Source organism: Hypanus sabinus, chromosome 22 (assembly GCF_030144855.1).
Source record: "Hypanus sabinus isolate sHypSab1 chromosome 22, sHypSab1.hap1, whole genome shotgun sequence".
In the NCBI taxonomy this organism is placed as follows: domain Eukaryota; kingdom Metazoa; phylum Chordata; class Chondrichthyes; order Myliobatiformes; family Dasyatidae; genus Hypanus; species Hypanus sabinus.
This window is the reverse complement of record NC_082727.1, coordinates 34,146,817-34,168,246: the sequence shown is the minus strand read 5'-3', so window position 1 is coordinate 34,168,246 and position 21,430 is coordinate 34,146,817. Positions and strand designations below refer to the sequence as shown.

At 39.4% G+C, this 21,430-nt stretch overlaps 1 protein-coding gene across 2 annotated transcripts in view; it reads left to right on the top strand.

Annotated features, from left to right (window-relative positions):
* The window catches only part of prkg1b (protein kinase cGMP-dependent 1b), a 730,867-nt gene that overhangs the window by 59,414 nt on the left and 650,023 nt on the right, over nt 1-21,430 (top strand). For both annotated transcript variants that reach the window (XM_059947430.1, XM_059947429.1), the window contains exon 2: nt 8,721-8,887. In XM_059947430.1, coding sequence (XP_059803413.1) covers nt 8,721-8,887 — 167 coding nt within the window. The remainder of the gene's footprint in view (nt 1-8,720; nt 8,888-21,430) is intronic.

Sequence of the window (21,430 nt, the reverse complement as noted above, 5' to 3'; positions counted from 1 at the left end):
ATTGTATGTCATCAAATACAATCTTGAGATTTATTTTCTTGCGGATATTTACAGGAAAGTAAAGAAATACAGTAGAATATATGATCAATAATGACAACAACCCAATAAGCAAAAGAAGGCAAATTATAATAATAATTTTCGCTGATTACAAAATAAATAATTAAATAAGCAATACTGAGAACTTGAGTTGTTTTCCAGTGCAGAAAGCTCCTTTTCTCGTGCAGAATGAAGACATTAGACTTAAAAATAAGTGCTTCATTATGAGGTGTTTAATTGTGTATATATGCAAGTTTTATTAAAAAAAAGGACAAATTTCACAGTCCACGTCGTTGGTTATACACAAATATATTGGCTATAAGTTCTAATGTATTGCAGTGGTTTTGTGGAACAAACTTTTATGATAGTTATTTCTCATAAGCACTTAAGTGGGAAAGTGTCATCAGAAAGTTTGCAGTTGGAAGTGAATTGAAGACTTCTGGAAGGACAGTCACTTTGAACACTGGAAAGGGAGAGAATCTGGAATCTCATTGAACTGGGTTGAAAACTTCAGGAGCCTGGCAGTCAGATCAAAGTTAGGGCTGGGAGCAAAGCTTGAAATGGAGTCACATAAGAGATATTGCTGTATCTGGTTGGCTTGGAGGGAGGTGAGCAGATAAGATTGACTGGGAGAAACGGAGCACTGGAAGGCAGGACGTCTCTTGAGGGAATCATGGGGTAGAGAGGCAAGGCAAATCACCCAACTGGGGCCTTTGGTGTGGTGGAACCTCAAGTCAGGAGGTTGGGCAGCTCCCTGGAGATTATAGGGTGTTGGTGCAGGTACTAGTTTTATTTGTGACTGGCCCAAGGACGTAGTTGAGTATTTCACTGGCCTCAGACTGGCTGTGTTTTGGGAAGTTGAGTTGACCTGAGAGTGCCTAGTGATAAAGTGTCCATATCCCCCACAATGCATGGACTCCGATACAGAATCATTCTGGAGTCTTAATGGTGACCTGTGATAGTTGTGACAGTTGAAGTTTCTGAAAGATGCAGATAGCTCCAAATATTAAGATGTTTTACCCACAGAAGATTCAATATTTAATTCCATATCACTGCAAAACATAACTTAATGCAATTGGATTTCTTGGTAACTGCCTTAGGGTGAGGGCTAAACTGGAAAGGACAGGGTTGATCAAAAAAATCTTCCCTCAGAGGGTGGTGAGTCTTTGAAGTCCCCACTGCCGGTGGTTGTGAATGCTCAGTGCTTCTAGAACTCTTCAGAGAATCGAGTAATGTGCAGATCGTGCTCGGAAACCAGCGATCAGCTGTGATCTCATTGCCATGAAGCCCAGTTCAAACAACAACAATGCCCACTCTTAAGTATTTTTCCTATACTTCAATATGTAGTCAAAGATTTGTTAAGACATTTCATAATTTAATGAAACTATACTTCAAAATATTTATCGAAATACATTTAAATAAGTTGTATCTGCTACATCAGATACAATGATATTGAAACCAAGAAAGAAAGACAGAAGTCCAGATGAAGGGTCTCTACACAAAACATCAACTATCTATTTCCTTCCGTAGCTGCTGCCTGACCCACTGAGTTCCTCCTGTAGCTTGGCTTTTGCTTCAGAAAATAATAAAGCAGCACTTGTTGAAAGGCACAAACTTCAGGTCTTGGAGATCTTAAAGTAGAGCAGAAATACCCATCAGACTAGGCAGTTCCAAAGTCTTATCATTTCTTTATATGTTAATGGAAGTTTCTCTTTGTTTACAATCCTATGAGATTGATTTTGGCAGATGTAATGTTAAAACTCATAATTGTGAATTGAAAGCAAATGAAGCACTGGACAAGATCCTTCTGGTTTATCTGCAATAAAGATGTAACAAATTACTTCTGAAATTATTAATGAAAGAGAAGTGTTTTGAAGAGAGTATGGTGTGTGAAAAAAAGATAACAGGAATGATGCCATTTTGAGCAGATGGAGCCCGTCTGCCGTGGTTGGCAGCTCATCTAGGAGAATGAAGATTCTGTGAACTCAAACATCCGCTGCCTCGTGGCTATACTCTCTCATAGGGAAGTCTTTGGTGGTAAACTCCAAGGAAAATTCCAGAGCTGGAGTTCCTAAAGGCAGTCTTACATTGAGTTCAACATGGCCTGGCAACCCCTGCGACACCACTGATGCCAAACGGTATCAGTATTGCTGTTCCTTTGGATTCGTCAGCTGTGTGTGTGTGGGAGGGGGTGAAGCTGCTACATGGGCAGCAGCTTGCTCTCCATATTGTACTTGGTTGGCGTGCAATTTACTTCAACGTAGTCAGCTAGGACGCAGCTTCCTTGGTCAACCCCGACCAGCAGAGGGCCACTGATAAGTAAGAGCACTTAAGTAAGTGATGGCAGGTAATTAAAAGTACCGATGGAAAAGGTATGGGAAAAAATTCACAGCGATGTATAAGAGCAGCCCAATTAATGTTGCAATTAAGAAGAAGGGCTGTGTTTATACTGTAAAAAAAAAAGTAAGATTAGTGACAATCTAATGGGGATAAACACCAGTGAAATTACATCTAGCTTTATATTAATAGGGAACTGTGCCACATAAGGAAGAATCATCCACCATGGCTCTACATTCTTGTATAGTATTCTACTTTTTCTTGTCACATCTCTCTGGTATATCTTTCTTATTTTAGATAACTCTCCTAAGTCCCAACAAAATTTGATTCATTTATTTAGGGAGGAATATATGGCTTTGATTTTGCTGACTGCCAGGTCAGAAATCAAGTATGTTAGATTCAGTTTTGATAGGGGAAGAGAACATAACATATTTTCACAGTAAATTAACTGAACATACAACGTTTTAGCAGAAGTGGATGAAACTACAACATAAATTGAAAGTACCTAAGTCTTCATCAAACATGAATATAAAAAGAACAATATAGGCATGAGGATGGGATCAGAGCAGATTGCTCCAGTAATAACTTCACAATGGTCTAAATAGCTTTCTGTGTTGCAAGTAATCTTAAAATTGATGTAACTGATATATAGATTTTTCTTGCTATAGAGTTCTATTTTCTAGAGAACTTGGCGAATAATAAATCAGAAGGCAGTGACAGTAATCTTCTTCAATTCCTAAATGCCCATTTATCAGTGAGAAAGCTGGATTTGTTTTTGGCTGCTATGCACTTTAAAATAGTTATTCTGTATTTGTCATGCTAGAGGAATGTCTGTATTTCATTAAAAATATAAGGGTGATCATTAGATGGGTATGTAGCAGTGGAGTTTACAAGTACTGATAAAGCAGCACACTTAATTCAATGAAATACTTCAGGACTCTTCTTCACAGAGTATATGATCTGGCGCTGAATAGGAAATGGGTTAAGATTTAGAAGCATCTAAAGTAAAAGTGTGACATATAGATTGGAGAGATGTAACAAAAAATTCAGAGAATTATGTCAAGATAGATAAGATTATGTAGATAATGCTGAAGTGAAGAGCCAACATCACTAAATGTTCTGTCAGCATTAATGATATGGTACTCCAGATATAGTGGATATTTAACTAAAATATTAGAGATAATTGCATGAGTAACACTTTAGAGACATTTATGAATGTGAGAAAAAAATTAAATTTTTGCAATTAGTGTTTGAAGAGCCTTAGTACAGTAAGGCGAGCAGTGAATAGAACAGTACAAGCCCTTTGGCCCATAATGTTATGCTGACCTACATAAACCTGCTCCATGATCAATCTAACCCTTCCCTCCTTCACAGCCCATGTTTTTCTTACATCCATGTGCTTATCTAAGATACTCTTATATGTCCTTATTGCATTAGCCTCTACAACCACCCTGACAGTACCTTTCATGCACTGTGTGTAAAAAGAAACGTTCCCTTGACATCTCTCCTACACTTTCCTCCACTCACCTTCAATGATCCCTCTGGTATTGCCCTTTGCCACCATAGAGAAAGGTGCTGGCTGTCCGATATCTGTAATCTTATACATCTCCCTCCCTGTCTCGCTTAATCCTTTATCATACACCACAAAAACTGAGCCAGTTTGTGCCGAAACAGGTGTAGAAGATAAAGTTTTGGCTGAATTGGAGTTTTGTTGTTTTTTTTATTAAGGGAGTGTTTGAAAAATTAGATCCGAAGATGGCAGTGTCACAAATATTAGACTATTGTATTAATTCACAAATCAAAATACATATCTCTATGGGTGACAATCAAGTTGAAGCATTTTAGTGGTGGCCAGTATTCTGGATGCGGATGATATGATCACGGTAATGGGGAATGATACAAAGCTTGAGTTTCAGCTCAAGCAAAGAATGATGGGTGATAGCCTGATAAAAACTGGAATGTCCATAAAGTCGTCCTAAGATGGGGTTTTTAACAAGACAGATTGGGCTTCAGCCTTGCAAATATGAGACTAGTAGCCAGATTATGCATAACTTTTTGTTAGCAGCCAGAAGTAGAGAAACACTGTTGATGATAGTGGCACATTATAAAGCTGGTGGTCACTCAGAGATTTGGAAATTTGACTCTGGTCTAAAGTGGGGTAACGTGTATGAGAAGACTGAGGAATAAGGATGGATGGGCTTCTAAAATATATGATTAAATTTATGGATCATTATAACAATATAATGTTTGTGACAACTGTGGCATTACTATTTAAATATGGTTTACTTCTAATTGCCTTTTATGCTCTTGCAATTAGACAGTTCTTGTGACTAATACTACACTTATTCTTTCAGTGAAAGCCATTAGCTTCATTGGTGCCACCACCAGCTTCTGTCACACTGATGGATTAGGGAGCAAAACAGTTTATTAATTTTCTGGATATATCCTACAGGCAATATTATTATCACAGGAACTGTTTTATTTATGTGATACTACTATTAGTTGCTTTGCTGTAAAGATAAACTTGCAACAAAGAAGGCAGATGGCCCTGGTATATTTTCCTACTGTTGTTGACATTCAGCTTATTCCCTTGAGACCAGGATTTATATTTGCATAAAGGACAGACCATTAATTATTCTGCTTTAGCTAATTTTATGGTTATTCGTATTTGTTTTAGTTAATGACTGATGGAATAATTAATTAAATGTCACAGCAATTATTGGCCAGTATTAATATTGCACTGCAGTCTGAAAAAGCTCATTCATCGTGGTATTAGCAATTTGAGAAGGGATGATGCAGAACACAGTCTAGTTTCAATAGAGTTATAAAATTGATATATAAACTTTGCTTAGGTCACAAAATAAGCACAAATTGTTTTTACAATTTTCTGATAGTTACTTTCAATGCCTTGCCACCATAGGAAAAGAGTTATACATGCATATGCTAACAATTAAGTAGCCGGCCGGAGGTGGGGTGGCATCCACACTGGACTTTGAAGTGGGGGGTACCTGGTTTGAATCCAGCCGCCCTTGCACCCTTTCTATCCATGTTGAGTTGAGCGTCAAGCTAGCATAAAAAGACAGGTGAAAATGCTAAAGAAATGGCAAGGTTGCGGCCCGACGCGCCACAAGGTGTGGAAAGGAACAGCAACAATACTAAGCATTAAAGATAAGCATTTATTTAAATTTGGAGAGCAAATGTTGTTGAACTTAAATTTAACACTGTCTATTTAAGCTTTGCTGTAACATAATGTGTACTGTTAAGTTGGTGTTACTGTTTTGTCTTAATCCTTTAAGGAATTTAATTCCTGATCTTTAGTCTTTGTATTGGTAGATTATTTTCAAGTCTACAGAGTGGAGGTGTTTAGGTGTTGTTGAGCCTTTATTTCAATAGTGTGCAAGTTCCATTTGAGAAATTACAATTGATGTGTTTGATTTGCCAGTGCTGCTTTTTGTACATGGCCTCATCATGAGGAAGCAACTTCCCTTTACTCTGCAATGCTCCATGAAACCAAATCAATAAGAGTAAGATGATTCCTCCCCGTCAGTATGTTGTAGCACCAACAGTATGGAGTAGTGCTGAGAGATGCTACTTAATCACCTGTTCTTCAAAGAAAATTTCCATAGCAGCATTTGGTAAATCATTTGACACATGGAAAATGTAAATTTCTTTTGGGAAGTTGCTCATGTACCTGGTAGGTTTATGTATAATGTGTAGTTGTAGAAAATAATAATCATGCTGTGTATGTAAATGACATTTACTGTAGGGTAAGGCAGAATTAAGTCTCCCCTCTAGTTTCAAGGCACCTGATGCCCTGAACAGCTTGCTGTGGTTAAGACTGTATCACCACTTCCTGAATAGTTCAAAGTCTTCCCCAAAATACGTTACTGTCTTTAGTTTAATCCTAAGGATTACTTGCTTTCACTCTGATTTTTGTAGGTTATGAGGTGACAATAACGGCAGAATGGGAACTACTAACTCTTCCACAGATGGGGCAGGACTTGGCCGACATCAGCTTATGAGTTTTCAATGTGACTGCATTGATGAAGTATTTCATTCATGGATGTCCTAATAGACGTTGATAGTAACCTCCCTCTGCTGTTTATAAATGGCCTCCATTGCTGCTGATACAAGTTCTCAGGGTTCTCCACACCTTTCCAAATGCCCTTCCTCTACAGTTGGTAGTTAGGGGCCATCAACTCCCAGGTGTCAGTGTGAATGTTGTATATTTTCAAGGAGGTTTTCAGTATGTTACTGAATCTTTCTCTGCCTTTCTCATTACTCTGACCAAAGTTTGCTTGAGCATATTTATAAAATTTCAAAACAAATCAAGTTGTCATGGTCATGTTAACTCATAATTTCTTTCGGGACCAGCACTGATTATTGCCCAATCTTTCATCAGAAGCTTTACACCCTGTACTTTTGGAATTACTAATGATTCTAACGAATTCTTTATCATAAATGGGTCTTTAACCAGGAAATTTTGAATTCCTTTTGCATCCAATAAAACGTTTTCTTAAAATCCAATGTGATGGCAAATAGTTCAGGAAGTGATGTTATAATACGATTAAGGGAAATGTCTGTTGAGTTTCCCAGTTTTGGCTAAGTAAATGTTTAGCAACAAAGATCAATGCTTGGAAAATAAGAGTAGACATTTAACTCCATAAAAGCTTCTCCTCAGGCTGTTTAAATTTGTCCTGCTATTTAATTAGATCTAGGTTGATCCGCTTTATATAATATCCCTTAATTTTTCTGACAGAAACCTACAGCCTAGAAATATTAGTATGTTAAGGGGTGTGTTCGTTGATTCTGGCAATGGTGCATGAATGACTGATTCAGACGTGGTAGTGTCACCGTAAACGGAGGCATCTGAGGCCAAAGCCTTGCTGATAATCAGTTGGCATTGCACTTACCCAGTGTCAGTTATACGCTATCTGAGACCAGATTGGGAGAGATGCCTTGCAAACATAGACCTGATAGGGACCAGGAACCTACATCTAGGATGAGGGTGAGAAGGCAAGGCTGGAGAAAGACTGATCGAGGGTTTTGTGGGAACATTTGAAGCTATGGAAATTCGGACTGTGTGTGAAAAACCCTGAAGATAAATTGTTAGAATGGGACGTAGCTCAGTGAGTTCCCAGTCGTCATGGAAATGTAGTTTTCCCAGGAGCGCCTGACAGCGACACCAGTCAGGGAGTTGCCATTTAGTGTCCAGGGGGTTGGAAATCGACCAAAAGTGATTGTTACTCTGTTTATTTCTGTGATTGCGTATATTTACAGCTGTGTTGAAATGTAATAAACAGCACATCTATATCCCCTTCAGAATTAAAAGCTCTAATTGTCACAACATTCCAGCCTTTCTGGGGGATAGACTGAAAGAGTTCTATTACTCTTCATTGGAAAATATCCTAATTACATTTCTGTCTAGTATAACCAAAATTTCAGGATTATGTCCTATTTTCCTATTCTAATTGGAAATAGTTTATCTGTACTTGCTATATTGATTCCTTTTACCATTTTACACAATATGATTCGAATCCCCACCTCGTTATAATCTCAATGCTTCTAGTTTATCCCACGGGTCATAAAAACTTAATTCTCTAAATCAAGATATAATTTTGGCATGTTTAGAGAACTGTGATGAGGGTTTAAAACATTTACTGCTGGAAGTTAATTTTTCATGCAGTGACGGAAGTTCTTGCAAACATCTGGTCAGAATTGAAATGGTTATAAAGAAACTGTTGTTTATTTTGGCCAGTTCATCTTGTATTTTCCATGGAAAATAATTTTAGTCATTTTGACCAGAGTCCTTGATGAGTCATTAATTTCTATGTGATAGAATACCTTTACTGTATGTCTGCCTTCTTCTGAATCTTATAATTTGGTCCAACTATCCAACTATTCAAGCTTTTTGCTTACTTCATTTAAGTTTTTTAAAATGGCCTGTAATTTTAGTAATCGTTTCTACAAATTGAAGCTCAAACTTTGTGTTACTATCCGATCCTTCTGCATATCACTATTCTATAGACTAGCTGGATCAATATATGTATAAAAAGAATAACGTATTTTCAGTTAGGTTTACAATTATTTTGCCTCAGTAAAAATATTGAAATTTGATCAACTTGGATAATATTTTGTATGGTGATTAACAGCTTATATTGCACGCAAATCCTCTGGCAAATTAGGCACACTAGAAAAGATAAAATTACTACCGAAATGCGTCTTAGTTTAACAAAGAGCTATAGATGGTTTGATTTACTTGTTAAAAATTCAGTTTTGCTTGCTGCTTAATTATCTGTGCTACTGGTTAATAATTTCAGCTGACAGTGTTTTGTTTTTAACTTTAGGTCTAAAGAGCTAATTAAGGAAGCAATCCTGGACAATGACTTCATGAAGAATCTGGAGTTATCCCAGATTCAGGAGATTGTAGACTGCATGTACCCAGTGGAATATGGCAAAGACAGTTGCATCATCAAAGAGGGTGACGTAGGCTCTCTGGTTTATGTTATGGAAGGTAGGTTATTTGAGCTGACTAATCATTGATAAACCATCTATACCAGTCTGCACCAATTCTTTCATTTTTACATACCTTTCAGCAGAAGAAAATACTCAATTTTGTTTTTTGTAATCTCCTTGAAGAAGCAATGGTATGCTGTTATTGTGCAAGATAATAATGTAGTTGCAAGATGTTATGAGTGCTTAAAATATAGTTTATTTCTGGAATGATTGTATATTAACACTCAGCTTACTTGAATATTGAAAGGCCCAGTTAGCATTGACGTGGGAGGGTGTTTCCTACAGTAGAGGGGCCTAGGACGAGAGGGCATAGCCTCAGAATAGGAGGATGCCCCTTTAGAATGGAGAAGAGGAGGAGTTTCTTTAGCCAGAGTGTGGTGAATCTGTGGAATTCATTGCCACAGACAGCCATGGAGGCTAAGTCATTGAGTATATTTAAAATGGAGTTTGATAAGTTCTTGTTTGTAAGTTCGTCAAAGGTCGGAGAGAAGGCAGGAGAGTGGTGTTGAGAGGGATAATAAATCAGCCATGATAGAATGGTGGAGCAGACTCGATGGGCCAAATGGCTTAATTCTGCTCCTATTTCTTAAGAACCTATTCATACTGCAGAACTGATCCATCCAAGCAGAATGCAAGGTTCAGTTAGTTCTTTAATATAAACTATTTATATTGTTCTGTTCATATAAATGGTGATCACTTTTGCCAGCATTTCTGAGTCATTAAAGTAATCAAGTGATGACTCTCCTTAATATAAAATATCACCTCCAGGTTTTTATTTCTGTTTATTTAGTAAAAGTATTTCTCCCCTTTTCATTGGATCAGTTGAACTGATTGCCTGGTGATGCTTATATGGAGATACAAAGAAAACGCAGCATAGGTGACTCGACAGGTCTCTGTTGGGATTAACTCATGTACAAGCCTTTTTAATTTAACCCTGCCTTCGAAAGCTTCTTTGCTTTGTGTGTTTATTTAAGTGCATGATTGATGCTTGACTCAATTTCTTGAGGTGGTGTGTTCCATGATTTTTACATGGATCTAGTGTGTCATTGTAAAGATGCTGTTTAGAATGGTTTTTTTTAATAAAGTATCTACAGTGATTTGTACTCTTATCTGTTGGGGGAGGAAAGTTCTGGAAATATTAACATGGCAGGTAATTGCCTTGGAGTTTTGATAGATCATATCAACTCTCCAAACATAATTTCATTGCTCTTTTTTAATATTAGAAAAGCAGCCGATAGTTGTGCAAGGAAGGAAATAATAAGAAATGTGATGATCCCAGGCCCTCTTCACATTTATTGATTTGCTGCATAGGGATAGAGTACAATATTTGGCTGCTTATTCCAGTGGTGAAGAAGGTTCGACTGTGAGTGCTTTGGGCGAAGATAGTCATGTGAGAAGGCTGAAGAGGGTTCGACTATGGCCGAAGATATTCATGTGAGAAGGCTAAGGAAGGTTCAACTATGAGTGCTTTGGGTGAAGATATTCATGTGAGAAGGCTTGCAGAAAAAAAAATCCATTTCCCCCCCCCCCCCCATTGCCCATTGACCTTTACAATACTTGCTGAGTATGAACTCATTGGGGTAAAATGGAGAAATACTTTCAATAGCAGTTGGTCCTGACGAATTCTTCCCTTGAGTTCGATGTGGTTCATCGCTTTACGTGAAATTTGATTCCATAATGATTAAGAGTCTGGAGCAGAACCATTTAATATTAAATAATGTCTTAGTGCAGTAACATCACCCATCTTTATGATATGCTGTCATTCATCACATCTAACCATAGATCATAGCAAACACAAGGGATTCTGCAGTTTCTGGAACACACATAAAATGCTGGAGGAACTCAGCACGTCAGGAGTCATTTATGGTGGGGAATAAACAGTTGACATTTTGGCTTTGTTAAAGGTTATTGGACTGAAACATCGGCTGCTCATTCCTTTTCATAGCTGCTGCCTGACCTGCTGAGGTCCCCCAGTACTTTCTGTGTGTTGATAATGGCCCTATCAAGAATGATGGGGAGACGGGGTATAGAGAGGAAGCGGTGCAGCTGGTGGATTGGTGTAAGAAGAGCAACCTAAGCTTGAACATAGAGAAGACAAAGGAAATCATTGTGGACTTCAGGAAGGTGTAGTCAAACCATCCCCCTCTGTGAGTACATGGCTCCTTCATAGAGAGCATTAAGTGCACCATTCCTGGGAGTTCACATCATGAATGATCTCACCTGGTACCTTAATATCACCTCTCTGCACAAGAAGGCACAGCAGTGCCTCCACTTCCTCAGAAGGTTGAGGCAGACAGGGCTCCCACCTCCACCTCTTCTTAACTGCATTTTACAGAAGTACTGCTGAGAGTGTCCTGACAAGTTTCATCTCCATGTGGTATGGGAGCAGTTGAGCAGCGGACCAGAAGTCCCTGCAAAGAACAGCTGAGAGGATCATAGAGGTCTCCCTACCATCCATTGGGAGTGCTGCATTTGCAGGGCCCTTAGTATTATTAAGAATCCCACCCATCCATCCAGCATCCTCTTTGACTTTTCTACCATCAGACAGGAGACTCCAATGTAAAAAGGTCAATCAGGATGAGAATCATTTTCTCTCCCCAGCCCATTAGGCGTAGGTATCTGAAGTGTCACTGCTTAATCTGTTCTGTACCTTGCAATATTTAATAATAATGCACTTTAGTTTGTTACTTATCTATGATTCATCTGTAGATTTTATCCTTACCTTCGTAAGTTATCAAGTGTTACGCATACCACTGTGCTTTACACCCTGGTTCAAAGAAACATTGTCACATTTCTATATATATTATATATGTTACAGTGGTGCAGGAAAGTTTGTGAACCCTGTAGAATTTTCTCTGTTTCTGCATAAATATGACTTAAAATGTGAACGGATCTTCACTTAAGTCCTAAAACTAGATAAAGAACTATTTAAACAAATAACATTATGTTTGTTCATGTATTTATTTGGGGAAAATGATCCAATATTACATTTGACAAGCTCCTTACGGACAGTGGTGGGAATCGAAACTGATTTACTGCTGGATGCCATAAGTCCTGAAACTGGAGAAAGAGAGCTTATTTAAACAAATAACATTATACTTGTTCATTGCCGTAAAGTGTTGCACAAACTGTGCCGTTTGTTGGTTTCCAGCTAATGTGAAATAAGTTCAGAAAAGGCTGGGAATGCTCAGCAGCGCAGACACCATCTCTTGAGAGAAAGCAGAGTTAATACTCCAGATCAGTGAACCTTGATCAGAAGTTTGGATGACCAAGTTTATGTGGCTGGAGAAGGGTTGATGTGAAGCCACTGTGTGGAGCTGAATGTTAGTCTTTTGGAGGGAGGGTGGGGAGATGGGAGGAGAGGTCTTGCAGGCACCTGCTTGACACAGGTCACGTACAAGCCAGCCTTGGTTTCAAAGATTGGTGACCACCATGGGAAGACCCATTATCTATTGCAATTGGTGCAGCTAAGTAAGGGAGTAAAGTCAGACAAGGTACTGTCTTCTGATTGGTATCCAGTAGCCTGGACCATCATCATTTGTCATGTCTCACAGCATTGAAACTGGTCAGCACTGAGCCACGGGCACTCACCTGTATTAATCCATTCTTCCAATACTTCTGCCTTGTAGGGTGGCATGGTAGTGTAGTGTTGGTGCAACGCTTTACAGCGCTACTGTTTCCCAGGAGTTCTTACGTTTTTCCTGTGACTGCATAGGTTTCAGACAGACAGACATGCTTTATTGATCCCGAGGGAAATTTCCTCCAGGTGTTCTGATTTCCTCCCACATTCTGAAAACATAGATGTTAGCGTCAGTAAGTATTGGGCATACCAAGTTGCATGGCAATATTTGCAGCAGTCCCCAGCACATTGTTATGCACTGCTGGTTTTGATGCAAACAGTGCATTTCACTGTATGTTATTATGTTTTGATGTGCATGTGATAAATTAAGATTAACTTCATCTTCCCATTTTGATGCTCATGTAGAAATCCTGGCAGTGAGAGAAATTCCCCTGCTTTGGGTCTTCATGACCAATTTGCACCTTTGTTGCAAAGTGTGAACTGTTACTCATTTATAATAAATGTACCTGTTCTTCATTAGGATTATCAGTGAAAGTTGCTTGGTAGTCAATATTGATACTCTGTGGAGATACCATTGTGATCATTGAAGCTTGTGTCATTTTGAGATGGCTGTGCTTTCTTTTGGAAGTACGTAAAAGTGCCTTGGGGATTTCCATCCACAGCCATTCAGTTGGAACAGCTCCTGTGACAACTACTGGTCTTGCAATAAGTTTTATTTCTACAGAGATGGAGTATAAAGAGCAACATGAGAACAGCATTGGATCTTGCTTTACTGGGAGATGAGACCAACATTAAGAACAATTCTTTGTTTGTGCAGTAGATTAAATAACCTTGATGGAAATGAACATGGGATCAAGGTGACATTTCAAATTTACTGTTGCCCTGTTAAGTGATACATCAAGTTCTCTGGTAACCTGAATTGTGATACCTCTCGGACATCTTTTTCCCAGTGACAATTCTCCCAGCTTATATAATTGCTCCTCACCCACCCATGTCTCCATCTGCTTAACCATTTTGGTCACTCTTTTATTGAACTTTTCAAGAGGTGGAGTATCCTATTTATATTAAGTAGACACAACTATACACAATCTACACCAACAAATAAAAGTGGCAAAAAGTCACAGGTTACTCCACAACACTGGCTCAGTGTTGACCTGTCATATACCTCAATATTGCATTTATTTTTCTCTTGCCAGGAACATTGTTGCTTTAAAATCAAGTTACTGTAATTCAGGATCGCAGATATTATTCACTTAATATACACTTTAATTTTTTTCTATTTGTGTCGTACATAACTTGGAATATTTGTCCTAATATGAAGCACTGTGGCTTAGAAATCCTTCCTCATCTTAAAAGGCACATGGAAACTGCACTGCACTGGGGGCCTTTGCAACTTCACATGTTTCTATACATTAAATGCAACTTACAAATGACTACAAATTTATATTTACTGTAAATTCAATCAATACACACACATTGCTGGAGGAACTCAGCAGGTCATCAGCACTTTGTGAATGTCGCACTGGACTTTGAGCATCTGCAGAATGTCTTCAAAGTTCAAAGTAAAATTTATTATCAGAGTACATACCACATATAAGCCTGAGATTCTTTTTCTGAAGGCATAGTTAAGCAAATCTATAGAACAATAACTGGTGGTTGTCTCTCGGGGTCTGAGGAAGACTAAACATTGTGCGGTCATTTGTGGATACGCATGTGGCTTCGGAGGCTGAAGGCCGAAGCACGTGGTTGCAGGTTGGACTTGGAATGGTGGTTGTTAGAACAGGTGTATACACAGCTTTGTAGCGTTAACAGTTAAATAAACATCAGGAATTGTTAACAAACTGTGCAAATGCAGATAATAAATAAATAGCATTAAGTAATGAGCGTGAAATAACAAGATAAAAGAGTCCTCAAATGAGCATAGCTATCCCCTTTTGTTCAAGAGCCTGATTGCCTTGTGTTTGTATTTAATTCAGTCATTGCTTACTGTCTGCTTTGGAGCATATCACTTCCTTTGCAAGACAGTTATAAGAGCATTTCTCTGCAGGCAACACCAAAGTTATTCATGTATGACAAATAATAGATAACGTGACTTACATAATAGACAGTACACATATATGAGTGACTGTTTGTAAAGTCTAGAACACAACAGGACTCTCTTTATCTAATAACCAGCAACTAAAAGTAAAAGCTAAAAATGCTGGAAATACTCAGTATTTTTCAAGAGAGAAAAGGAGTAACTTATTATGATAGCTCTGATGAAAAACAATACCCTTGAAACAATAATTCTTTACAGCATTCACAGAATTCTTCCTTAACTTTGGAATACAATAATAAAAACATTAGGTCTTAATGAATGTGCCACTTGGATTCAGACGGCCTAATGCATGATGGAGTAATGCTTGTGCCTTGTATGAAAACATAGACAGTCTGATCGGTAAGTTTACAGATGACGTGAGAATTGGGAGGGTTGTGGATAGGGAGGAGTATTCAGCAGGATATACATCAGCAGGAATGTGGGCAGAGAAAATGCAGATGGGGAATTGTGTGGGTTTGTACTTCGGGAAGTCAGATGTAAAGGAAAAGGTACACAGTAATTGGCAGGGCCAGTAGGAGCAATGGCATGCAGAGGAGTCTTGGAGTGCAAGTCTATAGCTCCATGAAAATGGCAACAAACGAAGATAGGGTGGTAAAGAAGGCATAAGGTTTACTTGCCTTCATTGGCTGGGTGTTGAATATAAAAGTTGGGAAGTCATGTTGCCACTGCATAAAACTTTGGTTTGGGCTCATTTGGAGAATTGTGCGCATTTTGGTCACTGCATTAAAAGAAGAATGTATATAAAATTTATGAATGGTATAGATAGGATAGATGGAGTCAGAGAGTGAAAATGTTCAGCACTTGATATTCAGTGCTTTAAGGTGAGAGGGGGTAAAGTTCAAAGGAGATTTACGAGGCAGTTTTTTTTTACACGGAGTGATAGGAGCCTGGGACGGCTGCCACTGATGGAAGTGACTACAATAACGGTATTTAAGAGGCATTCAGGCAGGCACATGAACAGGCAGGGAATGGAGAGATGTGAATCATGTGCAGGCGGATGGGATTGGCAGCGTGATCAACAGAGGCACTGTGAGCCGAAAAGCCTGCTCCTATGCTGTATTGTTCAGTGTTCCTCTGAAATTCAGCTCCATTGAGATCAAAGAACTGAATTTCATTCTGCAAAGATAGCTCTATATTGTCACTTTGGTGCTACAGAACTGAGGGTGTGTTCTCCTCTATCATAGCAAAGTTAAGTGAAGTAACAGTAACTAGGTAATTACAGTCTATTTCAAATGGATTGAATGCTACATGTGTCACAGTTCAGAGTATGTTACTGTGCATGTGGAGGACATTGACATTTCTGGATATGTTTTCTTCAGTACAATGAGACTTGTTACTGCAGGCACTGCGTATCAGGGCCAAATTCTCATGAAGGTCTGATAATCTTCAGGTTGCCATGGAGACAAATAGCAAAAAGAAATTAGACACATTAAATGGAGGACTAAGTAACAGTGGTTGGTACCACAGAACAGGTGATGAGAGTAGCCCAGAAGAAAAGCAGTTAAGAGAATAGAACATAACTAAAATTATACGGGTGGAACAGAAACTCCAAAGAATTCCTAAGCTGGGAGTCATATAAATGTCCTTGTGTGTAATTCATGTGCTCTGAAGTAAAATGGCAGACTTGCTGTGGGGTCCACAACGTTTCCTTTCAGGTCATCCATGCACCTAATGTGTAAACTTGTAGAAGCACTGAGGTGCGTACAGAGACAGTTTTGATGACATTTCTCTGTCTTGGGTCCATGCTGGCTCCGGCCTGTGGACAGAGCTGGAGTCCTCTTGAGTTCCTAGCAACGGCCTCCTTCGTGGTGTGCGATGTCCTCCATCCCCTCACATGAGTGACTTCAGTGCCTCCAGCTCCAAGATGTGAATACGATAGTCGTTCACCACCACCATCCCCCCCACACTATCCAATCCCCAACTCAGTTTGCAGCAACCTCCCATTGTGAGCCTGACTTCTGCTCTTCCTGTTGGTTTCTGGTCCTGCTCACTCATCAAAAGCTACATTGGCCATCTCCACTCCACTGAAAATGTCGAGCCTGACTTTCTCCATCCATCCTTGATCACCATAAGACTAACTTTCTCCAAACTCCCTCAGTTGATTGCCTTTTCCACATACTCCCTGCAATTTCTAGTTCAAACCTTTCTACGCCCTTTCCAATTTTTGGCCCAACACTAATTGCAACCTATATGTCTATCCTCTGATATGAGCCAATATTCCTACCCTTGGTGGCATCTGTTGGTCTCAAGAGACCATGGATCTGCGCCTGGAGTTTCCAGGGCGCAGGATTGTATAGGAGACCGGCAGTTGCCCAAGCTGCAGGCCTTCCCCTCTCCATGCCACTGATGTTGTCCAAGGGAAGGGCACTAGGACCCATGCAGCTTGGCACTGGTGATGTCGCAGAGTAATGTGTTGTTAAGTGCCTTGCTCAAGGACACAAACACACTACCACAGCTGAGGCTCGAACCAGTGACCTTCAGGTTACTAGTCTGATGCCTTGCCCACTAGGCCATGCGCCAACAAGTTACCCTTGACTGATGGCTAATTCTCTCAGCTCCCAATACTGGTTTGGGTGCTCTATTAGACTTTGTCCCAGAAATTTGAATTCAAACGCTCTACTGCTTTTTGTGCTCTGCACAAAAGAGGAAAGGTGTTAACGTGAGCAACTTGTGCAAGTTCTGTTTTTTGGTGCACAGAGTTCAAGCCTTCAGACAGATCATGCATTGGCCTTCGCCAACTCACCGCATTAGCATGTGTTTTCAGGCACCAAGTAATCCCTGGGCTAGTAGATTTGAGAAATATTATTCACTTTCAAAGCAGATATCATAAAGAATCTTTGAAGAAATAGAAATTACCAAACTGATGTCAATGAGGGGGGAAGAAAAAGTGCTTCAGATCTTCAGAACTAGTGATGCCATCTCCAAGAACATCTAAAAATTTGGTCCTAAAAAATGTCAATTCAGAACTTGTTTTCTCAAGGCAAGTGTAGGTATAAAGTTCTATTGATGAGTTAAGTGTAGTTTCACTTAAGAACATTTAGCAATGGTGAAAATGTATTTGAAATTTGGGTATAAGAAATATTTGGCTTTTGAAACTGGCAGAAGTCAGAGTTGTTAGAAAACCCTAGCCCTTTGAACTAACTATAATAGTGTCAATACCTGTATGTAATTTTTAAACTTTGCTTCTGAATATCAAAAAAAGAAAAAAGTTAAGCATAGTGAGTAACTTCGAACATTGGTAGGTCGACTGCATTCTAATGGTAATGATTGCCGGTACTTCAGATGTGATTGAGGCAGAGCAGTTTCTGATAAATTAATTACTTAGGTAAATTACTGCTTCCTTAATATTGCTGAATAGAGAAATATTTTCATTTTGTTATCAGATATAATTATGCTGCCTTAATAAATTATAGAAACACAGAAAACCTGCAGCACAATCTTGTAAGTTTCCTCTGCACCCTTTCTATGGTTTCCACATCTTTCCTGTAGTGAGGTGACCAGAACTGAGCACAGTACTCCAAGTGGGGTCTGACCATATAGCTGCAACATTACCTCTCAGCTCCTAAACTCAATCCCACGATTGATGAAGGCCAATGCACCGTATGTTTTCTTAACCACAGAGTCAACCTGCGCAGCAGCTTTGAGTGTCCTATGGACTCGGTCCCCATGATCCCTCTGATCCTCCATACTGCCGAGAGTCTTACCACTAATGTTATATTTTGTCATCATATTTGACTTACCAAAATGAACCACTTCACACTTACCTAGGTTGAACTCCATCTGCCACTTCTCAGCCCAGTTTTGCATCCTATCAATGTCCCGCTGTAATCTCTGACAGCCCTCCACACTATCTGCAACCTTTGTGTCATCAGCAAATTTACTAACCCATCCCTCCACTTCCTCATCCAGGTCATTTATAAAAATCACGAAGAGTAAAGGTCCCAGAACAGATCCCTGAGGCACACCACTGGTAACCGACCACTATGCAGAATATGACCCATCTACAACCACTCTTTGCCTTCTGTGGGCAAGGCAATTCTGGACCCACAAAGCAATGTCCCATTGGATCCCATGCCTCCTTTCTTTCTCAATAAGCCTTGCATGGGGTACCTTATCAAATACCTTGCTGAAATCCATATACACTACATCTACTGCTTTACCTTCATCAATGTGCTTAGTCACATCCTCAAACTGAAGGAAATAGACTCTATGACTTTTGGATTCCTTCCTCATCAGAAGTGGAGTGAAGTAGAATTCTGATCTACCTGAATGGAAACTTGACCTTGCTCCAAATTGTGACCATAGTTTCACTACAAGTTAGGGTATGGATTCAAAGAGCATTTATTATAAAAGAATGTATAAATTATACCTTGAAATTGTTTGCTTGCAGGCAGCCACAAAGCAAGAAACCCAAATAACCCAATTAAAAAAAGAAAGACCATAAACACAGCACTGAGAAGAGGGGAAAAATTCACACACACATTTTGCAAACAATAGGAGCAAATGACAGCATTCGGAACCGGTGTGAGTCCTCAGATCCGCTCCCTGGAGCAGTCAGAGTAGGCCCAAGCCTCGATCTCAGGTCATCATATTAGTGAGGCAAAAAACAGAGCGAGCAAAATCAGCCCCAACCTTCGCCTCTGGTCCATACATTCGGGCTTTCCAGTCTTTCTCGATCAGCTTTTAAATGATCCTAACACTGGGTAGTGCGTTGCTGTAGGACCTGCTGTGATGTAGAGGGACACTGCACTGGTGAACTGGAAAGTTGGCAAAAAATAGCTGACCTCCTGGTCCTCAGGAAGTGATTAAGTGCATACAGACAAGGGTGGGGATTTGTGTAAAATTCTCTAACGTGAGCTACAAGAGGTTGTTGTTATGGAATATTTATCAGGCCAATGCTTGTTATAAAGAAGATAGTGCAAACAAAGCAATAATAAAATTCCAGCAGGCAGAATATCAGTGTTTTAGACATAAAATTATTTACAATATCACTTTCATCAATAATTCTGGTCAGAACTAATTTCTCATGAGAGTTTGTGAGAAACATTTAGCTCCACGTAGCTATGCAAGCTCTTTGAAAGATCTCTCCAATTAATCTCGCTTGCTTTTTCCCCAGCGATATGCATATTTTTCTGTCAAATGTCAGATATACATTTTCAAAATTACTGTTGCATCTGTTTCTACTTTATTTCAGATCAGCACAATCATCTGGATAAAAATACATTTTCCTCTAATGGTAGAATTCTCCAGAGTTCAGTATTAGGACCCCGGCATTTCTAAAATAGATTTTAGTGACTTGGAATTGGGTATAAGGACACAACTTCCATGTTTACAGGTGAAACAAAAGCTGCTGTGTATGTGCAATAACCTGTGAAGGAGGAGGCAATAAACTTCAGGCTGGTGGGATTTGCTGATAGCTGGCAGTGGAAATATAATGCTGAGAACATTTTGATAGAAGGAGTGAGATGAACAAAATATAACTCTGTGGCCACTTTTTTAGGCACCTCCTGTACTTAAAAAAAGTGGCCACTCAGTGTACGTTCATGGTCTTCTGCTGCTGTAGCCCACTCACTTCAAGGTCCAACGTGTAGTGCGTTCAGAAATGCTCTTCTGCACACCTCTGTTGTAACACATGGTTATTTGTGTTCCTCTCATCCCCCTGTCAGCTTGTACCAGTTTGCCATCCTCCTCTGATCTCTCTCATTAAAAAGGCGTTTTCACCCACAGAACAGCTGCTCACTGGATGTTTTTTGTTTCTTGCACCATTCTTTGTATGCTGCTGTGCATGAAAATCCCAGGAGATCAGCAGTTTCTGAGATACTCAAACCACCCTGTCTAGCACCAACAATACATCCACGATCAAAGTTACTTAGATCACATTTCTTCTCAATTGTGATGTTTGGTCTGAATAACAACTGAACCTCTTGGCCATGTCTGCATGCTTTTATGCATGAGCTGCTGCCACGTGATTGGCTGATTAGTTATCTAGATGAGCTGGTTTACATATGTACTTAATAAAGTGGCCACTGAGGGTAAATCAAATTCAATTTTAAAGCGGGTACAAGAACAGAAAGCGATTTGCATTATACTGTATGTGCATTGTTTGTTCCCAGTGGTAGGACAGTCTTATTTTGGGGCTTTGCAAGTACAAACATTGAATGCAAGGGCAAGGAAGTCAACCTTTAGCCACTGCTGCAGCTTTGAGTGCTGGATATTGTGCTTTAGGAAAGGTGTGAAGGTTGCAGAGGAGATTTATGAGATTCCTGGATGAAGGGTTTTAATTATTTGAATAACCTCAAGAAGCTGATACTGTATGTTTTTCTCCCTCAGAATTGAGCAGTTTGTGGGGGATCTGTTGGAGTAAATTAAAATCACCAAGGATGTAAACAGAGTGCATGGAGAGAAATTGTTCTGGAGGGCAGAGGTGTCAAAAACCAGGGAACTTTGAAATGAATGTGATTTGTAAATGGGACAGGAGAGGGAAGGGAGAAAGAAAAAATAAAAGGGGAAGAGGGAAGGACATTTGTGTAATGAGTTGCTAGGTTCTGGAAGCTACTGCTAATGGCAGTTGAGTCGGTTTCAGCATTGAAAAGGTAGGCCCTTCTGGCTCTTTAGCCTTTTACATTGAATATGACCATCAGGAGAAAGAAACTTTTTATTTGCTTCCTGAGAATCTCTTGCAGTTTAAAACATCTGTGTTCAGTTCTCCCTTGATCCACCCTGCTGTAAAGAGAGTAGTTTCTTCAGTCTTTTTGTTCTTATTATGAGTATGTTACTATTTTTATCCTAGACACTGTTGAAAACTTCAAACAGGTCTGAAGGGAACATTGGGAATGCAAATTTAAGACATTTCAGCACATTGT